The sequence below is a fragment of the Tiliqua scincoides genome, chromosome 4 (assembly GCF_035046505.1).
Source record: "Tiliqua scincoides isolate rTilSci1 chromosome 4, rTilSci1.hap2, whole genome shotgun sequence".
NCBI lineage: Eukaryota > Metazoa > Chordata > Lepidosauria > Squamata > Scincidae > Tiliqua > Tiliqua scincoides.
In genome coordinates, this window is record NC_089824.1 from 163,092,838 (window position 1) to 163,120,224 (window position 27,387).

The following is a 27,387-nucleotide window of genomic DNA, read 5'->3' on the forward strand; positions in this document are numbered from 1 at the left end:
TGTTGGTGCGTGTTACTTTCATGGTGGGTGGAGGACCTTAACATAATTTACCACACCCAACAGGCCCAAGTGTATCAACCTAAAACTTTCCGACATATTTTAAATAATGTAGGAGTGCTCTCCATCCTCACTTGAGCAGCATCTTTATCTCTAGGAGGTGGTGCACACCCGTGGTTTCCTGGAGCTTTCGGAAGCAGCAATGCTAACTGTCTTGCAGAGTGACTGCTTGGCTATTGATGAAGTGGAACTGATTCACGCTGTCCGGGAATGGGCTCATGTTGGCTCCGTAAGTGCTTGTTAAATTGTACAAAGGGAATATAATGGAGTAGGGGTTTAGTATTCCACTAGGAATAAATAAATGTGTTTTTTCAGGTTCATAATACCATTTGGTGGGTAGATAAGAGATTTAGAGCCAGAAACTAATTCGCATGGACAACAGATGTATTTACAGTTATTTACAAGGTGTCCCATCATGCTGATAGATCTCCAGTTTTCACTCAGACCATCTAATCAACCTTCTCCTTTGGTTAACAGCCACCTGGCCTTGGTTCTAAGATGGAACCTGGACTTTTACACCAAACAATCAGGCACAGCTGCAGTGTTCTAAAGCTACTATTCTCTGTTAGTACCCTTGTTCAGGATCATCCATGCACCAACCCATAGAATCAAACTTGAACTGTCCAAACCACAGTATGCCGCAGGCAGAGAGCAGGTGCACATTGGAAAGCTATCTACACAAGTAGTTCCAGATTAAGAGAGACAAGGAAAATACAGGATAAAACAAAAAGGCCATCATCCGTATCAGGTTGCAGTGGGCCCTGGGACAAATCATGGCTTGGCTTGGACTCTCCCATGCTGCCCCCATTTACCCCCTGCCACCAGTACTGAGATCTCAAGGTAAGCCTTCCCATGGGGTGTGAGACTTCAGCCAGCAGCTGACCTGGCCCACTTCTAGCAAATATGCACTAATTCAGAACTTCTCAAACTATGGGTTGCAACCCACTTGGTAGGTCTTGACCCATTGTCCGGTGGGTCCTGGGTTGGTCCTTCTCACCTACCCTTGCGTCCAGTTGGCTCCAAATTAGAGCCTTCTGGGTGCAACTGGAGGCTATGCTAGACCTCCACAGACCTCAGAAGGCCTCCACAGGTCTCCAGAAGCAGCCAGAAAATCACTTCTGGTTTATTTCCAGGTTCATGAAAGTGACTTCTGGTTGCTTCCAGAGGCCTGCAGGGGCGTTCTGAGGCCTGTGGAGGCATGGTGTGGCACAGTACCCTCTGCTGCAGAACAGGTGGGTCATGGTGGGGAGAATTTTGAGAACCCCCTGCTCTAGTTTATATATTTGCCCTGTTTTCACTCACAAACATATAGGATATACAGGAGACATATAGAACATATAGGAGAAAAGTAGGACCAGGTCACAGAAATTGTGGCACTGATGCCCCTGCTCTGGCATCCCACATCTGCCATGATTTGCTATCCTGGAACTGAAAAGGATCCCCTTCTCTTTTTTTTTTCTTCCTCTCATAGCTTCTGCTGCACCGGCTCGTTTCAGAGTTAGGATAGCACTTGGCAAAAATGGTTACACAGGTCTGTCAGCCATCCACACCAACCCTATGCTGACTCCTAGATTTGCTTCTTGCAGGCTGTGCTGAGTAGCCCAGTGAGTGATGTGGCAAAGGCAGTGGTGTCAGAGCTGCGCCTAGCTCTGCTGTCGCCAAGTGAGCTGACTGTTCTGGAGGAGGAGAACAGAAAGGATCAAATGATTCCGGTGAGAGATATAACCATCCTCAGTAATAGCCACCTACTTTGGGTTATGTTTGTGTCTTTGTATCTCTACTCAGCTTATATAATGTCTTGCTCCCTGTCCTTATCTGGTGATACGGATCAGATATTTGATGATGTGGACTTACTCTATGCTCTCCCATTTAAATAGATGGAATCAATGGCACAGAGTGGAAACCATGTCAGAGGTCAGGCAGCTGGGGCTTTTAGAAGTGTGATAGTGACCCATGAATCCCATTAGCTAGCAGTCTGACCTTTTGGTAGACTTTGAAGGAAAGTGGGGAGAGAAAAAGGGGTTGCTAACAACCTCTTCTCACCTCAGAGCCTTTTCACAGTCTGCAAGGGTTGGATTGGGGGCTCCCAGTTTTCACTGCCTGACATGTGAGGGCTTTGAAAGGGGTGTAGAATGAGAGGAGCCATCCACAGCCCTCTCCTCACAACCTTTTGAATTCCTCCCCTGCCAAGGTGAACCCCTCTGCAGATGAAGGAACCCAAGGCTCTCCGAGACTCTGGTACAGAATAGGGTCTTTTCAATGGTGGTACCCTTCTTATGGAATGCTACATTCAGGGAGATTTGTCAGAAAAGATCTGAAATTTCTTCCCACCCTTGTTTGTCTCTTATATGCCTGTTTCTGTTGTTCATGTATCTGATATGATACAGCTTCCCCCTCCTCAGCTTCTTCTCAGCTCAGCGCATAATGTCTATTTCTGCCCCTGCCTAGATGGAGAGAGTGGCTGAGGCCTGGAAGACACATGCACTGTGGAAAGGTCGTGGCATGAGATCCTGTCTGTGTCGGTGTCGGCGGGGCACACTGTTTCGGGAACATCACCGCCATCTTGACCCCCAGCATAAGTGATGTTGTTGGTGCTCCCCAAATGAGAGGGGAGCAGTTCTTCTGTGCCCAAGCTATCCAACTTTGATGGTGTTGAAACCAATAACCAACAGCCTGAGCTACAGTCCCTCTGACAGAAGGAGCTAGACAAGAGTTCCTAAGGTGCAAGGAGGAAAGACCTGGTTTCCATCAGGCATGGTTCCTCCAATCGAATGCTTTTGAATTTTGATTCCCCACCTCTGTTATTTCTTCCAGCCCTTTCCTTGGTTAGCCCTGGGGCCAGCTTTCTCTTTCTCCCACAGTTTGTCTCTCCTTCTTTGTAATATGATCCTTCATTTGTGGGACTATGACTGGGGCATTGAAGCAGACTGTGTGGGCTGGTTGTATAAGAAATGCAGAATGTTCAGTCATGTGACACTCGCACCTTTCATGGAAGAAGGCCTCAGTGCCCTCAGTTTGAGGGCCTCAGCGCTAGTAACCCATTGACCTAATTGCAGAAAGACCAATAAATGCAGCCTCGGGTGATGATTTGGCTTGCTGTCCAACTCCACCCCACCCCAGCACAAATACAAATTCACCTGCTTTTCTCCAAAGTTGAAGGGCAACAGATTTGTGGATTTGAGTCTGCAAGAGTGTTTTTCACATGCTTGGAAATGACTGGACTGTCACCTTTCTCAGAAGAAAAGCTGCAGCTATTGTTCAGTAGCTAATACTAATGCCAACTAAATCTGCAACCCTTTTCACCAGTAGGTGCCAAAGGCAACAAGGGTCAGATTCAAAAGGTAGTCAAATTTGAGAGTAGCATTGTGTGATAGCTTGAGTCCCAGTGGTACTCTTGTGCACTTAATACAAATAATGCTATTTTTTTCCTATGTGGAAATATAACTTCAGCTTCAGTTTACATCCAAATCCTAGACCTCACAATCTGTCACTGTAAGTGCTGCTGTGGTGTGGCAAAAACCTCAACACTGTCGTCATGCAATTCAGGGCATTGGTGCGAATGGCTGGAAGCCCTGTATACACACCAGTTGCTCCCACATGCTGCACCAGTGCTGGTAAGGAAGCAGTGGGGGCTGTTTGAGGGCAGGAGAGGGGATAGGAGTAAAGAGTAAGGTGGGCAAGGGCTGTTTTGAGGGCAGGAGGGGTGGATCTTGGCGGTACTAGCACATGCCAGATCCTATCCCCATTTTCCCAGCTTGACATGCCCCCTGCCTCTCCTCAATCTTATGCCAGCTCTATAGCTGCTATATGTCTGAGGAGACTCATTGACAGACAGATGGTCTATGGAGAAGTAAATTTTAAAAAGGCAGGTTGTCCTTCCCCCCACCATTGGATGCAGCACAGATGCATTGCATAGGATGATGGGGGATAGAATTGGGCCATTAGACTAATAATAAAAAATGATAAAATAATTAGCATAAATAATGTAATCAGAGCCACTTCCTATCTCCTTTGCCAAATAATCCATAGTACAAATAAGGAATCATTCTAGATAAGTAGCCCAAAGAACACATGTGAAGTCCTGTAAATAAAATTGCAGTGGGCAGGTGCAACTGGATTTTGCTGTATCCAATATGCAGCTTGTTCTGTATGCAGTGGAGACAAGATAATTTATTGTCTCCATCATGAGAAATTCAATTCCCCTCCAAAATTTTCTCTCTTACAGCAGATTCAGCCCAGGAGACAGACCTAGAACTCTTCTCTAATCTCCAGAGAATTTAAAAAAAACCAAAAAAAAAAAAAACCACTATAAAACTGTGTCCAAATTATCTTGGGAGATGATGTATACTTATGAATAGTTCTCCAATGACTCACATATACAAATACAATGATTGCTTTATTGATTTAACACTGAGGGTCAGATTTTTTTTTTTTAAAGCCAGGAGACAAAATTTGGCCAGATCTGTATAAAAACTGCCTGGAAGCAACTCAAGTATACAAGTAGGACCTGTTATTCCCCTTACCACATTGACTCTAAACAGGACTCTCCTGGTATGGATATCAGTTCAGCAAGTTAGCCTAGGTCAAGGAGATGCAGACCTTGTCAATATCGTACCAGAAGTTAGTGTGTAGAAGTTGACTGTAGGATTGCTCCTGACACAACTGACATGCCACTCCTATCAAACAGGTATGTCAATTACCTGACCAGGCTGCTTTACACCCGGTCATAGTAAGCCCTGCCTGGTACTATTTGTTTGGAAACCTGGTTGCTAGGCAAGCAGATGGCTGGGGAGTCCAGAAAAAAGCAGTCATTTCCTTCACCGTATTGGAATGATCTGAGTCATTTCATTCTGAGCCTTGCTATTACCTGCTTCTCCAATGTGGCAAAAGAAAAAGGGAGAGTAAAGAACAGTGAGAGTAAAGAACCCCAGGCCAAAATGCATTTGCCTTCAAAACACACCTCATTGAACATAAAGCACAGTGCATAGGATTGCACTGTGATAGCCCAATCCTATCCACACTTTCCTGGAAGAAAGCCCCATTTAATGGAACTTACTTCTGAGTAGACATGCATAGGACTGGGCTCTAAGTGTATTAAACAGCTAGGAAGTTTGATGGAATGTTGTGGATCAGCAGGATTCTCAGAAGAATTCTGCAGTTCATTTGCAACTTTCCACATCTGTTTCAAGAAGACCAGGAGCATGCAAAGACTTTCTAATACTATGCAACTACTATGTAGTACCATGGAACATTCTCCTGACAGTAGATCCAATCTGTTCCGGGAAATTGTACTCTAGCTTAAACTGTTTTATAGGCATTGTGCATCCCAATCATATGTATGTTTTGTTGGGAGCATCACATAATTCCGTAGAATTGTCACTCTTCTGTATCATTCACCTGCCCTAAATCGACCCATCCTGAGCCTGTTTGCCCCAATGGGGAAAACAACTGATCCATTTTCACAAATCACCTGTATCCTCTGCAGGTTGATCCGCAGGCTGCAGTCCTATGGAGATCTGAACACATGTCTATGATTGTTCTTTAATCTGCTCTGTTTATTGAAATATCAAGGTTTGATTAACATATTATGCAATATCTTGAGTACAGTTCTTTTGCAGATTTGCAGATTTTGTGTTGCAGAACAACTTCATCTTGTAAGTAAAGGAAAATAGTAAAATAAGGACCAGATAGTAGTTTTAACTACGAGTACAAAGTCTTTGGAGAGAGGTCTCCACCCTGCTTGTATTAGGTAATATCAAAACTGCACACACTCTGACTCACAGTTACTCCCTGTATCAGGTAGGTAATCTCCCAGAGCATGTGAGGACTTCACAGGCACTTAGGTGAGATGCTGCACCTTTATCCCAATACTAGAGGTCCAGGAGGTTGGCTCTTTGTTTTGGCCTTGTAAAAACTAGGAGATGCTGCCAGGACGGGAGAGATGGTGACTGTATATAGATGATGTTTTGATCCCTTGTAAGGCCATGCTTATAAGGCCTCTTTTTATTAATCCGTTGAACTCATTAGGCGCAACTTATTTAAAAGATTGTTTTAAATATGCTTTTTCAATGCTCAAAGCAGTGTGCAATAATAAAATTACAATGCCACATTACAATAATGACCACATGTGCCCAGGGTTTAGCCCCATGCTGGCTTTTTGCCTGTCTACATGGTGATGGAGCTGAGGGACCAGTGGAGTCTGTCCATCATCATAATCCTCCTCCTCCTCCTCATTGTTAAGAATATTTCTATACTGCTTTTCAACAGGAGTAGCAGCTTCTGCTAGAGTATCTATGCTTCTTTGCTTCATAGGACTCTTAGAGCCCAATCCTATGCATGTCTACTCAGGCTCATTATAGTCAATGAGGCTTACTACCAGGAAAGTGTGGATAGGATTGCAACCTTAAACAGGCAGACTGGGAAGGCAGTTCTTAGTTATATGCAGAGTGAAGGTGCCCTTTCTAATGCTTCTTTCAGACATTCCCAATGGATTGGGCACTGCCCTCTAGCTTCTTGTCCTAAAAGGAAATTGTGCCTCATCTTTTTAAAAACTTATTTGGGGATTTAAAATACATAACAGTATTGGGGCAAAAGACAGTGGATTAAATATGAGATCTTTCTGGTCATTTTAACCTTCAGTAATCCTTTGTGGGTCAGTGTACTTTGCAGCTGAAATGAAATAGGCTTTGCATGTAATTTGCATTTGTACAGGGTGACCAGATCCAATGGAGGACAGAGTGCCTACACCTTTAACCATTAAAGGAGAGGTATATAAACCATATAGAGGAGAGACTTTTGACTGGTGCAGCTTTTTAAACCCTTCCACACTGAGCTACACCTGTCACAATTCTCTCTTCTATACAATGGTGAAAGACATAGACACTCTGTCCTTCATTGGATCTGGTCACCCTGCATTTGCAAACAGTCAAACCCTGTGTGTACCTAAGATTACAAGATGGAGAGTCCCATTTAATTTGAAAACATGCATACTGGGGGTATTTATACCAACAGAAAGGGTAAAATAAAATATTTTAATTTAGCAAGATAAAAGATACCTATTCTAGGAAGAGAGATTCATTTTCTGATCCCTGAATCCATTAATCAGAGTAAGGACATTTCACTCTGCCACACTGGGATGAGAGACTGTCAGAACTTACTGTGCCAGGCCTGTGATCAGGTCAATTAGAGCTATTTAAATTATTTTGGAGCACTTGTAATCTGTGCTGGTGTCAACAGTGGTGTGACCTTGTTCACTCCCAAAGCATCCACCTCATCAACAATTTTGACTAAAACTTTTGGAAATAGCCATTTACTCAAGGTTGATTGGTTAAGAAGTTAAAAAAAAATACATAAAATAGAAGCCCCAAATTCAGCACAGAGTTAAATGCATAGCCTACTGGTTTCATTGGCTATTTAGATACTTTCACAAATATTCCTTCCAGATACTCCATGGGCATAATTTGAATGTCAAAGACCTTTTTGAGGGCAGAATGTTGTACTGGAAAGGTAATGTTTTAGAATGTGTGCATACTTCAAGAAACAGTACCACTAAGGAAAAAGGCATATTAAAAACACATTCCATGTCTGATAGACATTGATCTCTTTACATCCTTTTCCTTCAAGGAGCTTAACTCATTTTTGCCTGGCCCACAGATGTACACATTTGGTCCCTGCTACATATATGCAACATTAGGCAGAAATGGCTTAAGGCACATTTCCCCAATTTTATCCTCCCAACAACTCTATGTGATAAATTAGGCAGCAGTAGCATAGCCAGAAGGGGAACAGCATGGAAAATACTGCCGGCACTGCAACACACAGTGTAAGCAGCACCTCCCAGTCACCATCAGAGCCATTCCAGGCAGTTCAAGTGCTGCACGTTGCCATTGCTGCCCTGAATGGCTCGGATGGCAAGTGGCCATCGTGCCACCCCCTCCCTGGCTATGCTACTGCTAGGCAGTAAACCAGGGTGGCTCCTGCTCAGCAGGGATCTGATGCTTGTGTCTCCACAATCTAAGCCCTTTAACCTGTTCTGTACCATGCTGGGTCTCCTGACCAATTACATAAATATAATAAAAAATAAAGCAAATGCAGCCTTGATTCTATTTGGGATTGTGGCTATGGCTTCTAACTAAAATAAGTATGCCATTTGTTCTGAACCTCTTTTTTTGGGGGGGGCGGGGTTCACTCCAACAATATACTGAAAAGCGATTACATAGTCATATGTTGGCACCTTATTGCTGGGTAAGACTTAGCCAACAGTCTGAGGCTAAGAGGCAAAGAAGGAAGGCCCATAGCCAGGGAGACAGACCAGGGACAGTCTGCACTTGCTCCCGGTGTGGAAGGGATTGTCACTCCCGGATTGGCCTTTTCAGCCACACTAGACGCTGTGCCAGAACCACCTTTCAGAGCGCGATACCATAGTCTTTCGAGACTGAAGGTTGCCAATACAATTGCTGGGTAACAAATGTCATGGAAAAATGGAGGAGCAAAAAGCACATGTACCGTACTGATAAAAACTGGAATGAAAGAATCTGGTGTACTGCTGTAATGTGCAAAATTCCAGTATATTTAAGTGATAAACCCAACAGAAATTCATTAGCTTTGCAGATGTCTTTGAAGAGATCTGCAGTTCTCAATATGACAGTACAGAAAGAATTAAACAGAAAATTACAACAACAACAAAATCACCCTAAGGAATGAATGACAAAAACTGAGCAATTGTACAATAATATCTACATAAATGGAAAACAGTTTCCAACAGTTCCTCCCACATACCTAAGCATGGCCAGCCCATCCATGGGGCAGCTGTTTCAGGAGCACCCACCTCTGGGTCTGCCCATTTGCCTCCATTGCTCTTTCTCCTCCCACTCCCTGGATTTGCAATGAAAGAGGGGGACAGAGCAGGAGAGGGAGTGTGGAGGAGTGGAGAATGGTGGGCTACAGCAGTGGTCTTCAACCTTTTTTGTGCCACAACCCCAATGAATACAGAAATAAATGATGAGACTGGGGACCCTCTGTTGAGCCCGCTGCTTCCCCAGACCCCATCCACCCATGCCCACTCCCACCCATTACTGCCCACTCCCTGCCCCCATTATGTCCTCCCAGCACTGTATACTACAACCAAATATTCTTATTAGAGAGAGCAGAAAAAGTTGCCATAAAGCACTAGTGAAAGCTGCTTTAGCACAATTGCTAAGAACCTGAGCAGGTCTGACAATCCCCTGGTACCTGAATGGGTACACCAGATGTTTCCCCCCCGTCGTCTTCAACCTTTTTTGTTCCCTGAAGCTGCCGCGACCCCATTGGGGTTATGACCCCAAGGTTGAAGAACACTGGAATAGAATGTTGACACACTAGCCCATTCTTCTCCTCTCCTCCTCACTTCTTTCTTAGCTCTGTCCCCTTATTCCTTTTCCAGTCCAGGGAGTGGGAGGAACAGAGACTGGTACATCATGCGGTGAGAGGGAGTCAGCACTTGACACACCGTGATCTTGTTCCCAACCTTTCTGTTAATATTGAGCACACCTTTCTTGGGCTGACCTCACTCCTAATATTCTGTCACAGCCTGACCTAGAAAAAGAACCCAGAGCAGATCTATGCAATCTCCTTACATCCCATAACATTCTAGAATCAGGAGTGGGCAGAGAATCAAGGGTGGGGCAGAACGGTGAGAACCAACAGTGGGACTAAGGAAACAGGGGCTGGCTTGCTTCTCAGTGATTCTCATCGCATTCACTAGAAGAAAACAGCTGGGAGATGTGTGTGAAACCTCTTTCTTAGTAAGGGGGCTGTGATCTATCACCAGAGGTAGAAAGCTGATTTACAGGCCAGTCCTGAAGCCAGCAGCTCCACTGGGTGCAGTGATGCCAAATCAGCTACCACTTCATCTAGTGGTACTGCTGAGGCCACCAGAAGTCTCCTGAAGGAAAGCTCCAAGCCCTGCAATGGGGCTTCTCAAGTCTGCGCTGGCAAAATACTTTTGTCAAGTATTTTGCTGTCACAGACTCGAGAGACTCTGTGTCGGACTTTTCAGCCCAATGCTGGAGTTCAGGATCCAGTGGAGCAGGGCTTACCCCTGATTCCTCCCTGCCCTGCCTTGCCACCCTCTCCCACGCCCCAGAGGCTGCACAGCTGCTCAGCTGTCTCATGGGGCCCAGCTCCAGCACTCCTTAATCCCCAGGTGCTGTAAACATGCTTTATGGCACATTTATGGCACCCAGCGGCGGCGCTAGAGCTCAGCACCGACACTGAGGAAGTTCAGGATTGGGCCCTTAGCCCCTCCCATTCTGTCCCTGAAAGTATGCTGTGCCTTCCCTGTGTGAATGCTTGTCATTCTTTCCTATGAAGGAAAGTAGAATACTGCATTTGGAATCCCTGGTAGTGCAAATCTCACTCACTCTGGTGGAGTGCGCAACCATGTTGCGGGGCAGGAAGAAGGGAAATGTTTGCTCTCCCACACCTGAAGGCAGCTCCAAGGTGGCCTGGGAGGAGAGGCAACTTGTTTCAGATGCTTTCATTCCAAACAGGAGCTGGTTTGGGCAGGGAAGAAGAGGCAGAATAAAGCTCTGGGCCCCTTCCACTACCACACTACACACACCCCATTACAAGGGCAGTTCTGAGGTTGGGGAGAATGTTATTTTCCTTCTTACTGCTGTGTTCAGATTCAAGGGACAGTGCTAGAAGTCCTGGCCTCTCCCTTTGCTCATCACAGAAATGGTCTTGCTATGGAAAATGGAGAAAGCCTTTGGAGATAGATAGTGAGCATGCAAAACGACTGACAATCTCCATTCCTCCTCCTGTTCCTATATGCATCAAATTAGATAAGCCTTTAGCTAGAATTTAATATTAGATGTTCTTAAGACACCTAGGCCATATCTCAGTCCAGCATGTAATGTGCTTATATACTTGCTTAGGCCAAAAGAAAGAACATAAGAACAGCCCCGCTGGATCAGGCCATAGGCCCATCTAGTCCAGCTTCCTGTATCTTACAGCGGCCCATCAAATGCCCCAGGGAGCACACCTGATAACAACAGACCTGCATCCTGGTGCCCTCCCTTGCATTGGCATTCTGACATAGCCCATTTCTAAAATCAGGAGGTTGCCCATACACATCATGGCTTGTAACCCATAATGGATTTTTCCTCCAGAAACCTGTCCAATCCCCTTTTAAAGGCATCCAGGCCAGATGCCGTCACCACATCCTGCAAGAAGTTGCACACGCGGAGTAAATAAATATTTTCTTTTATCTGTCCTAACCCTCACAACATTCCATTTTGGTGGATGTCCCCTGGTTCTGGTGTTATGTGAGAGTGTAAAGAGCATCTCTCTATCCACTGTATCCTTCCCCTGTATAGTTTTGTATGCCTCAATCACGTGCCCCCCAGGCATCTCTTTTCTAGGCTGAAGAGGCCCAAACACCGTAGCCTTTCCTCATAAGGAAGGTGCCCCAGCCCAGTAATCATCTTAGTCGCTCTCTTTTGCACCTTCTCCATTTCCACTATGTCCTTTTTGAGATGTGGTGACCACAACTGGACACAATGCTCCAGGTGTGGCCTTACATCGATTTGTACAATGGCATTATAATATTAGCCGTTTTGTTCTCAATACCTTTTCTAATGATCCCAAGCATAGAATTGGCCTTCTTTACTGCCGCCGCACATTGGGTCGACACTTTCATCGACCTGTCCACCCCCCCCCCCAAGATCTCTCTCCTGATCTGTCACAGACAGCTCAGAACCCATCAGCCTATGTCTAAAGTTTTGATTTTTTGCCCCAATGTGCATGACTTTACTTACATTGAAACTTACATTGAAACTTTACTTACATTGAAATGCATCTGCCATTTTGCTGCACATTCTGCCAGTTTGGAGAGATCCTTCTGGAGCTCCTCACAATCACTTCTGGTCTTCACCACTCGGAAAAGTTTGGTGTCGTCTGCAAACTTAGCCACCTCACTGCTCACCCCTGTCTCCAGGTCATTTATGAAGAGGTTGAAAAGCACCGGTCCCAGGACAGATCCTTGGGGCACACCGCTTTTCACTTCTCTCCATTGTGAAAATTGCCCATGGACACCCACTCTCTGTTTCCTGGTCTTCAACCAGGTCTCAATTCAGGAGAGGACCTGCCCTCTAATTCCCTGACTGTGGAGTTTTTTCAGTAGCCTTTGGTGAGGGACCATGTAGAACGCCTTCTGAAAGTCCAGATATATAATATCCACAGGTTCTCCCCAGCACTATCTACCAGCCTGTCTAGACAAGAAGTGATGTCCACAACCTTTGCACCAGGCAGGCATGTCGCCATGCGGTCCTGACATCTGTCGCAAACCTCCCTCTCTATGTTTCTAATAATTGAATCCCCCACTACAAGAAGCCCCCGATCCCCCTACTGCCGAGGAGTATCCTGAGTGTGTTCAGATACGAGCCCATCCCCTGGAGAAGGGGTCCCCCCTAGGGGATTGTTTCCCTCTTCTCCAGGATGACGTCCTCCAGCCCCGAGACTTCCCACCCGGGCAGCTGAGGAGCTGCACACCTGAGGTTGGGACGAAGCCTGATCGTCCCTGGAATTCTCCCCATGGTCCTTCTCTGCCTGACTCTGCTTCTCCAGTTCGGCCACCAAGGCTTCAAGGGAGCGGACACTTTCCTTGAGTCCCCGGAGCTCCTTGCACCGAGGACACACCCATGATTTATGCCCCAGAGTCATATAGTCATACATGTTGCACTCGATGCAAAACACTGGATAGCCCCCATCCTACTGCTGGCTGTCTGACTGCATAGTTTTTTTGTTTGTTTATTTAGGGGTACTTAAAAACCCTTCACTGGTTAGCAGCCCTCTTCTCAAGGAAAGAGAAGGACAGCGTCTGGGGCCCTGGCTTCCTCGCCCTGCTGCTGAACTTGCACTGAGGCTAAACTTGCAGTGCCTTACCTGGCACTGGGTTCCCAGAGGCCACGCGAGCTTCTGCAGAGGGCTCACGTGGTGGCAGGTGCTAGCTTTATACCCCTAGCTAGCTCTTCCTCCCTCCCTCCTTGCTGATTGAAAGGGGGCTGGTCTTCCCAGGTGAGATTACAAAAGATTAGGAAGAGAAAAGGCTGCTGATTGACCTAATCTACTCTGTAGGCTCCTGAATGGGGTGCTTGGATTTGCCTAATGGGGCTCATCACCTCCTAAAGGACAATGACTATGCTAATTTGCTAAATTGCTTATGACTATGCTAAGCTAAATTGCCCTGGCTGGCCCTTCCTAGGTTCTTACCCTCCTAATTCAGTTCTCTTAGGCTGGACTGTTTTTTAACCTCAAGCTGCTTTTTATTTGAGTTTAAACTGCACTGGTTTAAGAGTTTTTTGGGCTTGGCAGAACTTACACACTAAAGGTTTAAATCCTGTTTTGCCCTGTTTATAAAATAGACACCAAGTGTACTTTCTCCCCCATTACCCTCTTCTTTGTTTAGTTAGGGCTCTAGCTTCCTATCTAAATTATACCTCCTGCTTTTATTAAGTGTGCACCTTTATTTAAATTATTTGTTTGTTTGTTTGTTTATTGCTCTCACCTAGATCATGTGTCCCAATTTACTGAACCTTTAGATTATGTTCTAACTTAGATTAAGTTTAATTTGGGTTAAGTATAGGGTTTAATTTAAACAAAGCAGAAAAACTTGCTTTCTACTTTATCCTCCTGCAGAACTGCAGTTATTAGTGCTGGTAATGTTTTTGCACTTTTCTACTGCTCTCTGGTGGTGGAAATGGATGTACTGATATATGGCACCCAGTTGGAACCCAATTTCTCTGAGCTCTGTTTCACGTCGTTTTTTCTTTACAAAATGCTTTAAACATAAAAGATGTTTAAAATTTTCCTGCTCAATGATGTCACTTCCAGTCATGACATAACTTCTGGTGGGTCCTTACAGATTCTCGTTCTAAAAAGTGGGTCCCGGTGCTAAAAGTTTGAGAACCAATGCTTTAGGGAAACTATCACAAAGTTCGGTTTAATTGTTAAAGGGTTAAATAATGAAACTGCCTACTCAAGCAATCCATTGGGTAGAGATTTTAAGAAGAGGCTAGCTTAGACTCTAATAGTCTAAGCTACAGCATCATATTTTGCCATAGCAACCTCTGCCAATATTGTAATGTCTTTATAAAAATCTATGGTGCAGCCACACTAGGTGTAGTCTTGGTCATCCAAACTTAAAAAAGACATTATAGTGCTGGAAAAGGGCAGCTAAACAATCGGGAGGTAGGAGCAAATTCCCTAGAAGGAAAAGCTAAAGCACTGTAGCTTTTAAGTTTTTTGTTTTTTTTAAAGGTTACTAGGCCGCCAATCCTATTCACACCTTTCCTGGGAGTAAGCCCCATTGACTATAATGGTGCTTGCTTCTGAGTAGATATGCATAGGATTGGGCTCTAAGTGGCAGCATAACAGAGGTTTGTACAATCATCCAATAAAAGAGGATAGAGGTAGTTCTTCTCCTGCTCTGATCATACTAGAACTAGAGTCATTCCGTCAGGGCAGGCCCAAGACTTCCTGGTATCCGGGATGGTGGGTTATTTCCTCCTTACCTGGTGATGTGCCAACTTCTGCTCCTCCTGCTCTCAGGTTTGGAAAAGTGAGAGGGAGATGAGCAGAAGTGTGAAGGAGAGGAGAATGATGGCCCACTCTGTCTCCCTCTTCCTTTTCCAGTCCATTGATTGGAGTAAGAGAAGCAGTGGAGGTGAATGGTTGAACAGAGTTCGCACTTCTCACCAATCATCTTCCTGAGATGACTGCTTCAGTCAGTGTCATGGATGGATTGGCCCTGCTTTGAATGACACTGACTGGCAGGAGAGTCAGGGCAGACCAAAAGCAGGGCTAGCCTGCTTTTAGAAATGATTTTAGCCTGATTTTAGAAATGGGCTATGCCAGATGCAAGGGAGGGCACCAGGATGCAGGTCTCTGGTGTGCTGGTGTGCTCCCTGGGGCATTTGGTGGGCCGCTGTGAGACACAGGAAGCTGGACTAGATGGGCCTATGGCCTGATCCAGGGGGGCTGTTCTTATGTTCTTAGCCTTAGAAGGTGTGGGCCCCAATTGCACATGGTCCTTGCAGCCCCCCCCCCCCCGTTACCCACAACGAGCAGCAGCAAGCAGTCTGAGCCAGGTGCCCACTGTGATTTCAGGTCAATCGGAAGCAGTGGTTCTGTGAGATCTCCACTTGCCACCCCAGCCTCTCAATGGAGGTTTATCTCCATGCAAGGTGCCAGCTGTGGCTGTGGGTATCCTATTCCACACTGTAGTGTAGAGGGGCAAGCTTGGGGCCCAACCGGAAGAAATCACCCAAATTGCGTTAAAACCAGCTCTGACTAAAGACAGTACTTCTTTATTCACACAGTGCACAAGGCCCTGTTTGGAATTCATGGTCATGAGTGTTCTTTTCCACTCCCTTTCACTTTCCTTTCCCCACTGAATCACACAGTTATCCCACTGGCCATTACAAAGGATCCCAGCACACCACTCTTTCTCCCCTGTGTGTGTATGTTACATGTATTTTAAAAAGCACTGCCAGTAACACCTGTTTCTTGTGGGTTTCTTAGAGGCATCTATTTGGCCACTGTGATAAACAGATTATAAGACTGGGTGGACCTGGGGTCAGCTTGAGCAGGGTTTTTCTTTTGTTCTTCTGCAGCAAGCTAGACTAGATTATCCTTGTGGCGCATGTATGTATACTGGTGTGTGTCAGCATGATGTATTTATAGGCTCTATCTATTCAATAGAAAGCAGTAACTTAACAGCCAGTCTGCCTTGGTCTCTTCACCCAGGTTTCACGCTGCCCCAGTGTGGGTCTAGGTCTAATCTTTTCGTTTTAGAGGTTTCCCGTATTGAACCACTCAGCATTGGAGATGAAGAAATTGGAACCTGTCCTTTTTGTTTGTTTGTTTTGGACACTACAAGGAATAATAGCATCTTGTGAAATGAACAGAAAACAAGTTTAATTCTATATTCAAGTTTTCCAAAAATCAAAATATCCAGTTTTGCTATTATTAGGACTACAGGATCTGTCAAGGAGAGAAATTTCTCATTTTTCTGGCAGGGAAAACCACCAAATGAGACCAGGGAACATGGCATTGGCTTTGCAATTAGAAATACCCTGCTGAAATCCACCATCCCACCTACTGCGGGAAGTGAAAGAATTTTGTCCCTGCAGCTCCACTCATCAGCAGGACTTGTCACTCTCATCAGTGTATATGCACCGACTCTGTTATCTTCAGCAGAAGCTAAAGACAAATTCTATGATGACCTGGCCACCACTATCAAGAAAATCCCCGAAAAAGAGCCCTTGTTCATCCTCGGCTATTTCAATGCTAGAGTTGGTGCTGATCACAGTTTGTGGCCCACTTACTTAGGCCAGTTTGGCACTGGGAGGATGAACGAAAATGGCCAACGCCTGCTAGAGCTTTGCTGTCATCATGGTCTCTGCATCAGCAACACATTCTTCAACACGAAGCCCCAACATAGAGTCTCTTGGAGACACCCAAGATCAAAGCACAGGCACCAGCTCGACCTGATTCTCACCAGATGCTCCAGCCTTCCCAGCATCAAGATCACATGCAGCTATCAGGGTGCTGCCTGCAACACTGACCACTCCCTGGTGTGCAGCAGAGTGAAACTGCAAACTAAGCGACTGTATCACACGAAAAAGGAAGGAAGACCTCGCATTGATACCAGCAAGACTCGGGATCAGGGAGAAGTGGAGAAATTTGCACAAGCGCTTGAGGAATCTCTTCCAGGCCCGGCCAATGCAGATGCATCCAACAGATGGGAACATTTCAAGAATGCCATTTACAACACCGCCTTGTCCATATTCGGCAAGAAGACCAACAAGATGGCAGACTGGTTTGAAGCCCACTCTGAGGAGTTGACATCAGTCATTAAGGAAAAGAGGACAGCTCTAGCAGCATACAAAGCCTGTCCCAGTGAGCGCAACCTGCAGGTCCTCCGAGCTGCTAGCAGCAAAGTCCAGCAGACTGCCAGATGTGCTGGCTCCAACTCTGTTCCCAGATACATATAGCAGCTGACACGGGCAACATCAAGGGGATGTATGATGGTATCAAGCTGGCCCTAGGTCCAACACAGAAGTCTGAAGTCTGCCACAGGCGAGGTCATCCAGGACTGGGCGTAGCAGATGGAACGTTGGGTGCAGCACTACTCTGAGCTGTATTCCCGAAAAAATACAGTAACCGAGGAAGCACTGAACAACATTGAGTGCCTGCCTGTATTGGAGGAGCTTGACGGTGAACCAACCCTAGCAGAACTTCACGTGGCCCTGGACTTGCTCGCCTCTGGCAAGCCACCTGGGAAAGACAGTATCCCTGCTGAAGTCCTAAAGTGCTGCAAAGAGATCATTGCCACTGACCTGCATGAAATCCTCTGCCTCTGCTGGAGAGAAGGTGGAGTACCACAGGACATGAGAGATCCAAACATTGTCATGCTGTACAAGAACAAAGGCGACAGGGGTGACTGCAATAACTACCACGGCATCTCTCTCCTTAGCATTGTAGGAAAGCTGTTTGCCTGAGTCGCACTGAAGAGGTTCCAGGTACTTGCAGAGAGTGTCTATCCAGAATCGCAGTGCGGATTCTGAGGCAGCAGGTCCACCACTGATATGGTATTCTCCCTTAGACAGCTGCAGGAGAAATGCAGAGAACAACGACAGCCACTCTTTATAGCCTTCATAGATCTCACAAAGTCTTTCAACCTGGTCAGCAGAGACGGCCTCTTCAAGATTCTCCCCAAGATCGGATGTCCACGCAGTCTCCTCAGCATCATCAGGTCTTTCCACGAAGAAATGAAGGGTACTGTAGTCTTTGATGGCTCAACATCAGACCCCTTTGACATCTGAAGCAGAGTGAAGCAGGGCTGTGTTCTTGCGCTGACCTTGTTTGGGATTTTCTTCACTGTCCTGCTGAAGCAGGCCTTTGGAACTGCAACAGAAGGCATCTATTTCCGGACCAGATCAGACGGAAAGTTCTTCACCCTCTCCAGACTGAGAGCAAAGTCCATAGTCCAGCTGAAATGTCTGCGTGACTTCCTCTTTGCCTACAATGCAGCTGTCACTGCCCACTCTGCCAAAGATCTCCAGCAGCTCATGGATCGTTTTAGCAAGGCCTACCAAGACTTTGGACTGACAATCAGCCTGAAGAAAACACAGGTCATGTTTCAGGATGTGGACTCACCTCCCTGCATTACAGTCTCTGTGCACAAACTGGAGGTTGTCCATGACTTTGTGTACCTTGGCTCAACGATCTCCGACACTCTTTCTCTCGATACTGAGCTAAACAGACACATCGGCAAAGCAGTTACCACGTTTTCCAGACTCGCAAAGAGAGTCTGGTCCAACAAGAAGCTGACGGAACATACCAAGATCCAGGTCTACAGAGCTTGTGTCTTGAGTACACTTCTGTACTGCAGCGAGTCATGGACTCTTCACACACAACAGGAGAAGAAGCTGAACACTTTCCACATGTGCTGCCTCCGACGCATCCTCGGTATCACCTGGCAGGACAAAGTTCCAAACAACAAGTCCTGGAAAGAGCTGGAATCCCCAGTCTGTATACACTGCTGAAACAGAGATGCCTGCGTTGGCTCGGTCATGTTGTGAGAATGGATGATGGCCAGACCCCAAAGGATCTCCTCTATGGAGAACTCGTGCAAGGAAAGCGCCCTACAGGTAGACCACAGCTGCGATACAAGGACATCTGCAAGAGGGATCTGAAGGCCTTAGGAGTGGACCTCAACAGGTGGGAAACCCTGGCCTCTGAGCTGCCCGCTTGGAGGCAGGCTGTGCAGCATGGCCTTTCCCAGTTTGAAGAGACACTTGGCCAACAGTCTGAGGCAAAGAGGCAAAGAAGGAAGGCCCATAGCCAGGGAGACAGACCAGGGACACACTATACTTACTCCCAATGTGGAAGGGATTGTCACTCCTGAATCGGCCTTTTCAGCCACACTAGACGCTGTGCCAGAACCACCATTCAGAGCACGATACCATAGTCTTTCAAGACTGAAGGTTGCCAACAACAAATTAGCATAACCTAATTTTTTTTTTCCAGAGCGTGGGCGAACAATATTTGCTGAGAATAAATATTTAACCGTCTGTCTAATGAATTTAGAAGCTGCTTTTCTATCCAAGGCACTCCCCAAAGCAGTGTACAACCAATAAAAATACATAGCAAACAAAAATAATAACAATAAAACCTTGCAATAGAAAAATTCAGCAACCTAAGAACAACACTTTTAAAGTTCTCTCCCCAAAGAACAGTGCACTGGCATTTTAGCAGCAATTCCGCAAGGGAGAGGATGACGACTCACTTCTAAAGGTCTGTTGAAATACACAGTCTTTGCCAGATGATGAGAAGTCAGAAGGGAGAGGGCCAGGTTGGCTGGTCCTCGTGGCAGGGATGGAGCTCAGCTGCTCTGGCCCCTGAAGCATTTAAAGGGGATTTGATTTCGTTGATAAGAGGGGCACTGTAAGAGGGACAAGCTAAGACCCTCACAAAACCCAGAGAAACCATTGTGAAGATGACTATGGTTCTCTGGATCTCACTTGTGCCCATGTTATGTGCGTGGAGGGGCACCACAGGAGGTCGTTTAAGCAGTTTAGTCTTGCTGGACCTGGTGTGGTTCAATGGGCAACATTTTCCCTTTGCCCTTTCAAAGTCTTTCAAAAAATCCTTTTGCACCTCACAATTTGATTGTAGTTGGCAAAGGACATCAAGAATGAGCCATGCCACCTGCTGCTAACAGTACTTTACTGGCTACCTTAGAAAACTCTCATGGGGTCAGGTGTTGTTTTGCAAATGTACCTGCAGGTGGTGCTATCTGACCATGTTTAAAATAACTGTTCAGCATTTGTTTGCTATTCAGGATGCAGGGGTTGATTTGGGAGGCCTTGAAATCATTGGTGTGTGCATTTGTTTTAGTCTCAATATATGCATTATATGCAGAAAATGCAGTAGAGCCCATGGTTGGGAGTTTGCATGGTGCTGTTACTTGAGGGCAACTGGTTAATTGAATCAACCTTGGCAGTGACATATCATGTTGGCAACCTTCAGTCTCGAAAGACTATGGTATCGCGCTCTGAAAGGTGGTTCTGGAACAGCGTCTAGTGTGGCCGAAAAGGCCAATTCAGGAGTGACAATCCCTTCCACACTGGGAGCAAGTGCAGTCTGTCCCTGGTCTGTCTCCCTGGCTATGGGCCTTCCTTCTTTGCCTCTTTGCCTCAGACTGTTGGCCAAGTGTCTCTTCAAACTGGGAAAGGCCATGCTGCACAGCCTGCCTCCAAGCGGGCCGCTCAGAGGCCAGGGTTTCCCACTTGTTGAGGTCCACTCCTAAGGCCTTTAGATCCCTCTTGCAGATGTCCTTGTATCGCAGCTGTGGTCTACCTGTAGGGCGCTTTCCTTGCACAAGTTCTCCATAGAGGAGATCCTTTGGGATCCGGCCATCATCCATTCTCACAACATGACCGAGCCAATGCAGGGGTCTCTGTTTCAGCAGTGCATACATGCTAGGGATTCCAGCACGTTCCAGGACTGTGTTGTTAGGAACTTTGTCCTGCCAGGTGATGCTGAGAATGCGTCGGAGGCAGCGCATGTGGAAAGCATTCAGTTTCCTGTTGTGAGCAAAGAGTCCATGACTCGCTGCAGCACAGAAGTGTACTCAGGACGCAAGCTCTGTAGACCTGGATCTTGGTATGTTCCGTCAGCTTCTTGTTTGTGAGACTCTCTTTGTGAGATATCACTATGTGAGTGACATATCACTGCTTCAACAATCTTATCTCCTACTCTTACCAGGGAAATGGATTCCTCTAAGAGAACAAAAAGTGATAGAGAAAAGATTCTAGCCCAGAAGTGGGGAGACAAGATCAGTAAATGCTAGATGCAGTAGCATCTAGCAGTAGATGGGTAGTAGATGGGTAGTAAATGCTACCCATCCATGAGGCCAACTGAAATGGTTGCCTCAGGCAACAGAATGGAGGGGGGCATCCCTCTGTCTGCCTGCTTGTCTCCACTGCACCTCTTTCCATTCCCTGGATTGGAAAAGGAAGAGGGGAACAGAGAGGAAGAGGAAATGTGGAGCAGAGGAGAATGCTGAGTTAAAGTAAAACACTGGAGAAAAGCAGTAGGAGAAGCAGAGGCGGGTTCAGCATGCCAAAGTGGTTTTGGGCTGGCTTTGGTTAGTTGTAGAGACGTGCATATCTTGTGCATTGAGCCTGCTGTGGATTGCACTCATCCGTTTTTGGTCAAGCATACAAATACAGTATCTCCAATATCTCTTTCTAAGAGAATGGAGCTCAAGAGAAACCAGTTCCTCCTATTCCCATCCAAATGTGCCTATATGGTACACAGTTCTGATTGGTCTAGCTTTGTGACAATCACAAAGCTGCTTTCCCACATTCCTGGCCAGCTTCTTCAGAGTGCTTATTGGCTAGTAGACCTTGTGACAATCCCAAAGCCATCCACTCTGAGTGATGACCAAAGTTAAACACAATGACAAATACCCCAGAACCCACCATGGATGGGGTTTTTTTTGTTTTGTTTTGCGTTATTAAAAATGGGCAATGTTTAAATTAACAAATATGCTTTCATTTTTTTAAGTCAAAGCCCTGCAGAAAGCATGGAGGAGGAGCAAAACTTCATGCTGGGTTGGGAGCCATGTAGAGTATGTGTGTCAGAAGTGGAGCAAAGGTGGTAGAAGGCAGAGCATGCTGGATCCCATTGAGATGTATAACTGTTGGCACCCCAGCAGTGGGAAAGCTCTCCTTATGACTATAGGGTGAGGCTGTGCATAGTTCCTGGTGTTAGAACTTACTGGGCTTACACTACAAGTAAATGTGTTGAGTTTGTAATAAACAAAGTTAGATTTCAAGCTGTTGACTAGCAAAGGGCACAATCCTAACCAGTTCTACTCAGAAGTAAGTCCTATTTTGCTCAATAGGGCTTACTCTCAGGAACGTGTGGTTAGGATTGCAGCCAATGTCTCAGTTTAGGGGGTTATGTGACTTCAGCAAGGGAGCACATTTTGACCTAGTCTTGTTTTTCTGCAGGCTTCCGTGTTTGCATACCTCCTCTATTTTGGCCCTGCTTTTCAGCCAACAGGCCATGATAAAAATTGGGAACGACCAATTTTTGCTGAAAATGAGGAATGACCTTAAATCTCTGGAAGCACCATAACTGGTAAACGGTCCACCATGTGGTCCCAACCAGATTCACCAATACTGTGTAACAAGAGGGAACCAGTCACCATTTGCTATGGGTGGAGGGGGCAGAGCAGAGGAAGGAAGGATTGGACGAGTTTCTGGAGGAAAAATCCATTATGGGGTACAAGCCATGATGTGTATGCGCAACCTCCTGATTTTAGCAATGGGTTATGTCAGACTGCCAGATGTAGGGGAGGGCACCAGGATGAGGTATCTTGTTATCTGGTGTGCTCCCTGGGGCATTTGGTGGGCCGCTGTGAGATACAGGAAGCTGGACTAGATGGGCCTATGGCCTGATCCAGTGGGGCTGTTCTTATGTTCTTATGAAGAAGACTCTCCTTCCCTCCTGTTTGCCCAACACATGCATACATTCGTGCCCAACATCTGGTGGGTATCTCTGCAGCTGCATCCATGGAGGCAGTTTAGGGAAAGGAACCAGTGAATGTTCCTTCCACCACTGCTGTGCTGCTTGTTCAGTCAGTCTAACCTGACTGAACAGCCTGATTCATTCCCAGCCTGATCAGGTCAGTGTTGGCAGGTAAGCTGTGACAGAAGGCTATTCAGTCTGTACAGAAGCTGCTTAAGTGAACAAGCAGTGCATGGCTACTGAAAGGTAAACCCCATTAAATTCTATGGAACTTACTTCCAGGTACATGTGTATAGATATGCAGCCTTAACTTGATGTTGGTGTGAACAGAGAACGGGTGAGTATATATACCGAGGATGGGAGTTATTACCCATTAGATTTTTATAACTAACCATCACTGCTCAGGGCCATAGTCATGGTGGATCATTTTAACCTTCAGATCCTTCTTTGCAGTCATTAAGTTGAGCTAGTTACCCTTACCTTTTTGCACACATGCTGGCATTTTTTGCACTCTGTTATTTCTATATATGACTTTTAAAACTTCCAGCTGTCAAAATGTTGTCAGACATTTCTTAAAAGACAACTCTAGGCACAGTGCTCATAATTGCATTGATGCAGGCTTCTTGCTGAGTTTTGACTGACACACTCCATGTTCCTCCATGTTACAGTTGTTAAGAAGTGAAAATAGTGATGATTGGAGATCTGTGACAAACCCCTACACAGCCCCACTGAGCATAGCCTTCCAGGTTGCCAGTGAACAGTTAATAACTACCATTTCCCACCCACAGACTGTCAGTTGGTGTTGCACCCACCTTAAAACAATTTGGGCCTGCGCAAGGGCCACACATGGAGGCAGCGCAGCCCTTCCCAGCTCCCCCATAGAGATCAAACATCTGGCTGAGGCCAAGGATTGCCTGAAAAGGCTTGGGGTGGGGTGGGTGAGGGGAGCGCCCAGTCCCAAGCAGCAGCAGCAGCAGGGAGGCACCACAGCAAAAGAGCATCATGGAAGTCTCCCTTCGGGGCCTTTCTCAAGCCGTTTCCTCTGCTCCTGGTTCAGTTCCAAAGTGCAAAAGCGTACATGTAGGAAGCATCCTGGGAAAGGGGTTTCCTGCTTCCGTGCTTCTTTTCACAAGGCTGGTTGTAGGCCGCCTGAGAGCCATGTGAGCTAGTGGAGGCAACTTTGACAAAGATAGTGAGAGTCAAGACGCCCTGAACCCATCCACGTGCTCTCCGAAAGCAGAACATTTTCACACTTGTTCTAGTTAATTCCTTGTAACACTTGCCTCTCCCTTTTTGCTTTTTCCTCTGTTATCCCCCCCCCCACATACACACACACAAACTCTCTCTCACATACTTTCTAAATTTAGATTGCAATCCCTTTAGAGCAGGAACCTGACTTTGGCTGTCTCCTGCTGTATTCTATCCCAGTTAACATTCATGTGTTCACATGTCTATGCATGTTGGTGCCATGGTGACTTCATAGGAATGGAGGAACTGTCAGCTTCCAGAGGGATAATCCTGAATTGTCAAGCAGCTTGAAGCAACTCCATCATTCTTTCAACCCAGTATTCTGTCTCTGAGAGGGACTGGTGGCCCACTACATGAGGGGGAATGTGCAGTCCCTCACTGGCCAAAGGCAAGTCTATCCTGTCCAGAAAAGTTTCCATCCCTCCTCAGTTTTGTTAAAAGTCTGGGATTCTGTCACCTGGGGGCAGGTTAAGAACAGAGACAACTCACCCATGGGATTCTTACTTCACAGGGACTCCAAACTTCTTCTGGAGTAGTTCTGACACTATGGCATATGGAAAGAATAGCCAACTGACAGCCTAATCCTATCCACACTTCCCTGGGTGTGAACCCTGTTAACTCTAATGGGACTTACTTCTGAGTAGACATGCATTGGATTGGGCGGTTAATTTGGTGCCAGTGGCAGAGCTCACTGCTGAAACTAGCTACCTCTGCCACTAGAGGTAAGCCAGCGATAGGGGCAGAGGGTGGGCAGAATAGACGAGCATCAGGGCCTCCAGGGCGGTGGTGGGAGCTGGCAAAGGGCAGATATCAGCAACTAGGGCTCCATCAATATCCTCTGCTCCATTTTGGCCTTGACACACCCCTTGCCTCTATTCAGACCTGCGCCAGCTAAGCAGCCGTGGGGCCCATACAGGAGTTACAAAACTTTACAAAAAGTAAGCAAAACATTACTCCCACATTATAACTGGCTGCCCACAAGATGCAGTGGGATCTGTGCTAGTACCACTGTACCAAATGGTTAGGCATTAGTTTGGATTGAATTTAAGTCCCCAACATACAAACTGGTTTTTGTTCCAGAAGTCCTATCCAGAAGTTGGAATGTGCCTAGGGTGAAACTGCTGGCTCTTGCCAGCCCAGTGTTATGGTGCCTGCACTCCTTTTGCAAAAGGACTGCACCTGTGCAAAAGTGTTAATGCAGCTGCCTATAATTTCAGGAGCCAGTGTATAATATTGACGATTTTATTCTCATCCCTTTCCTAATGATCCCTAGTATACAACCTGCCTTCTTCATAGCTGCCACACACTGGGCTGACATTTTCATTAAGCTATCTACCACAACCCCAAGATTCTTTTTGTGGTTTGTCACTGACAGCTTCGAGCCCATTACTGTAAATGTCGGGGGTGGCCAAACTTGCTTAACCTAAGAGCCACATACAAGAAGCTTCAGATGTTGGAGGGCTGCAATAGTTAAGAAGCATTTAAATTTTTAATCATATTTACTCACCATGAACATTAAACTTCACATATGTCAAAGAGCTACATGCGGCTCGTGAGCCATGGTTTGGCCACCACTGGTATATGTGAAGTGAAGATCTTTTGCTCTGATGTGTGTCACCTTACATTGAAGCACTGGGCAGCCCAATTCTAACTTGTGCTAGCCAGCAGGCCTGCACTGTATCGAGCACAAGGTTGGGGCCGAAAGCAGCACAGCCTGAGGCAGGAGGAATTGCTTCCCCTTACCTCATGTCACACTGCAGCAGCCCCAATGGGTGTACTTGGATCTGTGCCACCTGATGAGGTGGTGCAAATCGGAGCAGCCTGGAGCTGTGCCATGCTGCCCAGGAACTGGGTCAGGATCTGGCATAACCACTGGATCCTGGCCCTGCCTCCCACTCCCCATCCCCGGGAATGCCCACCGCCTGCCCTTCTCCTGCCCCAGAAAGCCTCCCTCCCGCCTCCTCCCCGCCCTCCCCATGCCTCCCCAGACCTCTGCGGTGGCTGAACTCAGCCAACGCAACTCAACTTCCCTCCGGGTCCCATGTCAGTGTTCACCGGCCTAAGTAGGGGTTGGGATTGTGCCCTTAAGTGCTTGTCTACACTCAACTTCATTTGCCATTTGCCTGACTACTCACCCAGTTTGGTGAGGTCCTTTTATAACTTGTATTGCTATGTACATGTGTGAAGCCCTTCAGTGTTTATGGAATTCTGACCGTAAGAATTTTTCTCTACTGCTGTTGCCATCATCTAAATACGTGGGCAACCCAATACTCATTGGATTAGCTTACTGTTTACAACAGCAGACCACAGTTCTGTTATCATAAATGGCCATTTGCTGATGAATCTAGCACCATTTTGACCCACCACCACAAAAGACAGCAGTGCTGGAGGTCCACTGTTTTCATCGACCACCTCTGGCAGTGAAGGTTAGCTGGCAGCAGGAGTGGGGAGCTGCTGGAAGTGGGAGGAACAAGGGAGTTTCTGGGCAGGGAGAGAACAGGGGGAGGTAAAACAGGAGAGGGAATGGATCTTGATGTGCACCAGTGTGCACCAGATGCTTGGTGTGTGCCATATCCTAACCGCCTGTGTCCTTCCCTCTGCCTGGACTTGGTGAAGATCTGAGAAGACCCATTGGGGCAGCAGAGGCTTGCCCCAAGGTAAGGGAAAAAAGGTTCCCTTATCTTGAAGAGATCTCTGTGACTGCCCCCTCCCACAGTATACAACACATGCTCTATTGGCTTGGCTGCATCAGTGGGGAGGGATTCAATTAGGATTGGGCCCTGAGTCTTCTGTTCCAATATTGTTCTTATCCTGGGATACTGTGTATCAAAGGCCAGCAATCTGAATATCAGTCTTTCCTTAATCCACTAGGAATAGGATACGTATCCTGGGTTTAGCTATCTGCAGTTCAGGTAAACAATAATTCTTGCCCCTAAACTATTAATTTTAAGGCCATAAGAACAGCCTCACTGGATCAGGCCATAGGCCCATCTAGTCCAGCTTCCTGTATCTCACAACGGCCCACCAAATGCCCCAGGAGTTCCACAGACCGACCACACGCTGAGTAAAGAAATATTTTCTTTTGTCTGTCCTAACCCTCCCAACACTCAATTATAGTGGATGTCCCTGGTTCTGGTATTATGTGAGAGTGTAAAGAGCATCTCTCTATCCACTTTATTCTTCCCAAGCATAATTTTGTATGTCTCAGTCATGTCCCCCCTCGGGCATCTCTCTTCTAGGCTGAAGAGGCCCAATTGCCGTAGCCTTTCCTCATAAGGAAGGTGCCCCAGCCCAGTAATCATCTTGGTCGCTCTCTTTTGCACCTTTTCCATTTCCACTATGTCCTTTTTGAGATGCGGCAACCAGAACTGGACACAATACTCCAGGTGTGGCCTTACCATCGGCATTATAATATTAGCCGTTTTGTTCTCAATACCTTTTCTAATGATCCCAAGCATAGAATTGGCCTTCTTTACTGCCGCTGCACATTGGGTT

The 27,387-nt window shown here is 46.4% G+C and overlaps 1 protein-coding gene across 1 annotated transcript in view; it reads left to right on the top strand.

Moving 5' to 3' along the window:
• BTBD19 (BTB domain containing 19) overlaps positions 1 to 3,526 on the top strand; it is a 52,745-nt gene extending 49,219 nt beyond the window's left edge. Inside the window, exons 6-8 of the mRNA XM_066626445.1 lie at positions 155 to 286; positions 1,644 to 1,769; positions 2,506 to 3,526. Coding sequence (XP_066482542.1) covers positions 155 to 286; positions 1,644 to 1,769; positions 2,506 to 2,640 — 393 coding nt within the window. The 3' untranslated portion in view covers positions 2,641 to 3,526. The remainder of the gene's footprint in view (positions 1 to 154; positions 287 to 1,643; positions 1,770 to 2,505) is intronic.
• The last annotated feature ends 23,861 nt before the right edge of the window (positions 3,527 to 27,387 follow it).